Below are 6,157 nucleotides of genomic sequence, written 5' to 3' on the forward strand. Positions count from 1 at the left end.
CCCCTTCCCCAAGTCGATTACCTCCTCCCTGGATGAGTCACTTCCTCCCTTGCCCAGCTCTATCACTCCCTTCTCTGCTCCATCACCCTCTCCCAGGCTCTGTTGCCCCCTTCTCCAGCTTCATCACCCCCTCCTCTACTGCTCCTTCCCCACCTCCATAACTGTCTTCCCTACTCCATCACTCACCCAGTTCCATTTCACCATCCTCTCTCTCCTCCCTCTCCCCACATCCATTGCCTCCTGTCTTGCTCCATCACCCTTTCCCCAGCTCCACCATCTCTTCCTTTGCTCCACTATGCCACCTCCACTGCCCCCTCACTGACTCCCACCAGGGCTGTCCCCATCTCTGGTGCCAAGAGGATCCCCCAAGCCCTTCCTCCCAGAAAGACACCCTCCCCCCTGCCGTGGCTGGCCAGAGGGGCACTGCTGCAGCCCCCTGTGCCCGAGGGGGCAGCCAGTGGATTTTTTCCATTCATCCCCTCCCTTTGCCGAGGCTCTCGCACAGGTTTCAGGCGCTGTTGACGGGAAGAAAGGAAATGGGGCAAAGCTGTGCCAGGAACCACAGGCTCCCGGGCTCCGGCGATCCGTCCCGCTCGCCTGCCTGGCCGCTTCCCGGGCAGGATTCCTGAGCAGTTCTGAGAGCCCTTTCTTTCTGCTATTGATCTTGGATCCACAGTGCAGAGCCACTTCCAAGACCGTAAATCTCTGTGTTGCTCTACCTGGGGTTCTTGTTTTCACTGTGGGGCTCCCAGACCTGCTGGAGATCTCGGCTTCTGTGCGTGGCCGGCATGCCCCCACTCGTGCACTGCCCCTCCCCGCCGTCCCTGCGTTCCCCAGGCAGGGACAGGTCACTTCTCCATCAGGCACAGGCAATGGGGCAGTGCAAGGGCAAGGCTTGGGGTGCTCGTGGTACCTCCCAATACCCCCTGCATACCTCTGGGGTGAGATGAAGCTCTGGGCAGGTCCCTGGGGCTCAGGCAGAGCTTGGCACCCCGTGGAGTACCTGGGGGGGTGGGGGTGTGGGGGGGTGGAGGGAGGTGAGGGTGGAGCACCCCAAGGTGCAGGGCAGAGGTTAGGGGCAGCCGCACCTCTACAAGGAGCACCTTGACTCCAAAAATCCCTGTGTTGCTCTTGGCCAGGCTGCAGTAACAGGAGCCAAGAGCAACAGTTTTACATATTAAAGCAAAATTAAATTAAAATATATTTATTTGTGCCCTCTGTATCCCCCGCCCCTTAACCTTTCATAGTCCAGGTGGAAGGCAACCATGGGGGTGAACCAGGAAGGTGGGGCTAGGACCCCGGGTCTCATCCAGTCCCTGCCTGTGCCCACCACCCATCCAGGACCTTCACTCCACAGCTGGGGCTGGGTCAGAGACGTTTCAGGTATTCCAGGTGTTGCTTCCCAGCTTTCCTTAGCAATCAGTTCCTTGAAGGGAAGCCTCAGTGGCCAGAGTGGTGTTTGAGGTGTCCTGGAGTGGTGGCAGTGACTGCCTTGGGTCCCTCCCCTCACACAGGACATGTGCCCCGGGTCTGGGGGGTTGGAGAGTTGAAGGACCCAGAGAAAGGTCCCAGCACACTGCAGGTGCCACCTTCAACCCCATCACTTTGCTGCTCAGCCATACGTGACAATTTGTCCCCAGGACTGCACCACAGCACAAATTACCCCCAGACAGCCATTTCTTAGAGTATGTGGCCATAACCCATGTCACAAAGCCCACTGAAGCTGCTTCGTATCTCTGGGCACATGGGACAGTGATTTCTGAAACACCCCCAGAGCTGGTGGCCAAGGTGACAAACATCTCAACATCCCAATATCCCCAATAATTCCAAATATCCCCCAATGACCCTTTTCACAGGGCCCCAGAGCCCATTGTGCAGACACCCCATGTTAGAGGGAAATTCCGGGGCAACGCCTTATCTGCTGCTCTGTTACATGGCTGATAAGCAGCTCCCATGGAATTTCCCTATAGCACCGGACCCGGGATGTTTGGATCCTGCACAGTGGGTGTCAATGATTAGGAGCCGCGCTGACAGGTTGTTATGCTGTTACTAAAGAAATTGCAGGGCTGTGAGAATGCCTAGGAATGGCTGGATGCCCGGACCCCCTGGCGCCAGCCAGGCACTGGATGCCAGACGTCCTGCAGGACACTCCAGGAACCATGCTGGAATCAACCCAGGGTGGACGAGCTGCTCCAAAAGGGGTGCTGGAGATGGCACAGAGCAACCTGGGCTGACCTGGGATCGGCAGTTCGTTGGAGTGGGCACTGCTGATCACACCTTCTGATGGTGGCCTGGGCTGCACAGCCTGTCCTCAGGGGTGCTGCCAACCCCAGAGTGTAACACATCCTCGCGTCTTGGATGTAATTTGTCACCCTGTGAGTGGGACACTGGACTTTGGGGTCTGGCAGCCCCGGCTTGACCACCCTGACTTATGTCACCTCCCAGGAGCTGCCCTGGCCTTGTAGTGACATTGCTGTCCCCTGCCCTGTGCCTGATTGAATTGTTCAGCTGGAGACATGGCCTTCCTGGCCTGTGCTGTGGGCACGGGAGCTGACCATTTCCCAGAGTCTCCACTGTCCTACCACATGCTCAACCCCAGGAGCACAGGCACCATGTGTCACATGCTGTGAGTTCCCCAGTTCTCAGCAGTGGCACCAAAGCAGCAGTGGCACCAAAGCAGCAGTTTGTGTTCCCAAACTGAGGCATGTCACCCTGTGGGGAGATGATCTCTCCCCCAGGGACAACAAGCCCTGGGGTGTGTGTCCAGGTGTGCTCAGCCGCTCATGCACATCTTGCTGGCACACAGAGGGGGCCTGGCAGCACCCGGCAGGTCTGGGCATCCGTGAGGTCACATGTGATCCTGTGCCCATGTGTATGTGTGCATACATGTGCTAGTGCATGCCCCTGTGGGTGTGCGAGGCCTGTCTGGCAGTGTATGGATGTGCATGTGTGTCCGTCTGTGAGTATATGTTACTGTATGTGTATGCTTTTATGTGTGTGTGTGTGCATGCATGTGTGTGTGCATGTGTTAGCCTGTTTGTGCTTCTCTATGTGTGTGTGGGCATGTGCATGTGAATATATGTGTGTGTACACATGGACATGCACACGGTATGGCACGTGTGTGCAAATTATTGTGAAGCTCTGTGCGTGTTAGTGCATGTTAATGTGCTCACGTGTGTGTGTTTTAGTGTGTGATAGTGTGTGTACGTGTGTGGGCATGTGCACGTTAGGGTGTGCACATGCGTGTATGTATATGTATATGTGTGGAAGTGTGTGCATGTCTGTCAGTGTGTATGTTACGCGTGTGTGTGCACACAAGGACACGCTCATTAGTGTGTGCGAGAGCGCGCACGTGTGTATCTAGCTATACCTGTGTAAATGCTCTGTGCACGTGTGCGTCTGTGTCTCTGTAAGCGGGGTGCGTGGCTGCGCTGCCCCGCCCGCGTGTCCCCAGCGCCGCGGAGCTTCGGGGCTGCTCGCGGACCTCGCTGCCGGTTCGCGGCGCGGGCCCCGCCTCCCGCCCCTCCCCGTCCCGTCCGGCCCCTTCCCAGACACGCCTGGCGGGGCGGGGAGGGGCGGCAGAGCTCGGCGGGTGCTGCCGGTGTCGGCGGGCGCGGGGCGGCGCGGGGCGCTCGGCGGGGCCGCCGCCGCATGGCGCGGGCCGGGGCCGGGGCCGGGGCCGGGGCCGGGGGCTGCCCCGGCGCGGCGCCTCTAGCACCGCAGCGATCAGCCCCGCGGCGCCGGGGGCAGCGTGGCCGGGCGATGGCGGAGCTGTAGCAGCCGCGGGGCCGGTGCGGGCGGCGGGTGATGGCGGCGGCACGGCTGCGGGTGGCCCTGTGGGTGCTGTGGCATTTTGGAGTGGGCGGTCATGGATTGGAGCTGGCAGGACTGGAGGGCCCGCGGGGGCGGGCGGCGCGGTGCCAGCCTGTGGACATCCCGATGTGCCGGGGTATCGGGTACAATCTGACCCGCATGCCCAACCTGCTGGGACACGAGAGCCAGCGTGAGGCCGCACTGAAGCTGCACGAGTTCGCCCCTCTGGTGGAGTACGGCTGCCACGTTCACCTGCGCTTCTTCCTCTGCTCCCTCTACGCACCCATGTGCACCGATCAGGTGAGCGCCAGCATCCCTGCCTGCCGCCCCATGTGTGAGCAGGCCCGCCACAAGTGCGTACCCATCATGGAACAGTTCAATTTCGGCTGGCCTGAGTCACTTGACTGTGGCAGGTTGCCCACCAAGAATGACCCCAATGCCCTCTGCATGGAGGCCCCTGAGAATGCCTCAGCCGCTGAGCCGCACAAGGGACAGGGGATGCTGCCTGTGGCCCCCCGGCCATGGCCACCTGGCACCGCTACTGAGGGACGGGGACCCAATGAGCTGGGAGCTTGTGACAATCCTGAGAAGTTCCAGTACGTGGAGAAGAGCCTCTCGTGCGCACCCAGGTGCTCCCCTGGGGTGGACGTGTATTGGTCCCGGGAGGACAAGGACTTTGCCTTCATCTGGATGGCTGTCTGGTCCACCCTCTGCTTCGTGTCCACTGCCTTCACCGTCCTTACTTTTCTGCTCGACCCCCACCGCTTCCAGTACCCTGAGAGGCCCATCATTTTCCTCTCCATGTGCTACAACGTCTACTCTGTGGCCTTCATCATCCGCTCTGTGGCCGGGGCTGAGAACATTGCCTGTGACCGGGAGAATGGTGAGCTCTACATCATACAGGAGGGGCTGGAGAGCACAGGCTGCACCATTGTCTTCCTCATCCTCTACTATTTTGGCATGGCTAGCTCTCTCTGGTGGGTTGTCCTCACCCTCACCTGGTTCCTGGCTGCTGGAAAGAAGTGGGGACATGAGGCCATCGAGGCCCACAGCAGCTACTTCCACATGGCTGCCTGGGGCATCCCAGCCATGAAGACCATTGTCATCCTCACCATGCGGAAGGTGGCAGGGGATGAGCTCACAGGGCTGTGCTATGTGGGGAGCATGGACATCAATGCCCTGACTGGCTTTGTCCTCATCCCCCTCTCCTGCTACCTGGTTGTTGGCACCTCCTTCATTCTCACTGGCTTCGTTGCCCTCTTCCACATCCGTAAGATCATGAAGACGGGTGGCACCAACACGGAGAAGCTGGAGAAGCTGATGGTGAAGATTGGGGTTTTCTCCATCCTCTACACCGTCCCAGCCACCTGTGTCATTGTCTGCTACTTCTATGAGCGGCTGAATGTGGATTACTGGATGCTGCGGGCGCTGGAGCATGGCTGCCTACGCCTGCCTGGTCGCCGTGCCACCGACTGCTCCCTTGAGGCCTCGGTGCCCACTGTGGCTGTCTTCATGCTCAAGATTTTCATGTCACTGGTGGTGGGCATCACCAGCGGGGTGTGGGTGTGGAGCTCTAAAACACTGCAGACCTGGCAGAGCCTGTGCAACAGGCGGCTGGGCATGAGGACGCGGAGCAAGCCCTGCAGTGGGGTCAGCTGTGGTGGGGGACACTGCCACTACAAAGCCCCCACAGTCATGCTGCACATGACCAAGACTGACCCGTACCTGGACAACCCGACTCACGTCTAGAGACGGGGGCTGCCCCCCACACCGGAAGAAGTGGCCTCACGGGTAAGGGGCAAGGGCTGTGTGGCGGCAGGAGGGACACTCCCAGGTTTAGGGGGGCGAGGCTGCAGGACACGCAGCACCACTCACTGACAAGTAGCTGCTTTTTCCTAGAGGTTGTTTTGTTGTTGCTGTGGCCAAATCCAGTGACTCTTCTAACGCTTTCTGTGGGGGATGGTGGGGAAGGGACGGGGAGAGGAATAATCCATCTGTGTTTATTTAATTCTGTAATTTATTTTAAATATTTTTTGATCATTAGCTGTGAGGAATGGAAAAAACAATAAACCCTGGATGTGTTATTTGATTCCAGCCTGGTGCTGTTTGCAGGGATTCCAGGGGATCAAGAACTCCCCCATGGGACCCCATCCCAGTTTGGGGGCTTTCATGTCAGGCCAGGCCATGTCAGGCCATGCTGGGGTGCCTCTGACTCTGGCAAGAGTGTGGTACTAGCAGGTGCCACCATCCAGTTCACTTCCGTGGCTTCCCTGGGGCCAGTTCTGCCCCCCGGCAAGGAAGAGGAGGAGGAGGAGGGTTTTCCTGTGCTATGACACTTACGAAT

At 59.1% G+C, this 6,157-nt stretch overlaps 1 protein-coding gene across 1 annotated transcript; it reads left to right on the forward strand.

Moving 5' to 3' along the window:
• The first annotated feature begins 3,608 nt into the window (after window positions 1-3,608).
• On the forward strand, window positions 3,609-5,902 carry FZD9 (frizzled class receptor 9). The gene has a single exon (XM_064394940.1). The coding sequence runs from the start codon at window positions 3,808-3,810 to the stop codon at window positions 5,560-5,562; it is 1,755 nt and encodes a 584-aa protein (XP_064251010.1). The 5' UTR covers window positions 3,609-3,807; the 3' UTR covers window positions 5,563-5,902.
• Window positions 5,903-6,157: the final 255 nt, after the last annotated feature.

Source organism: Passer domesticus, chromosome 19 (genome assembly GCF_036417665.1).
Source record: "Passer domesticus isolate bPasDom1 chromosome 19, bPasDom1.hap1, whole genome shotgun sequence".
Classification (NCBI taxonomy): Eukaryota; Metazoa; Chordata; class Aves; order Passeriformes; family Passeridae; genus Passer; species Passer domesticus.

What these genes read in the sequence shown, in the direction of transcription:
- FZD9 (XM_064394940.1), top strand. Translation starts at nt 3,808, where the DNA reads ATGGCGGCGGCACGGCTGCGGGTGGCCCTGTGGGTGCTGTGGCATTTT.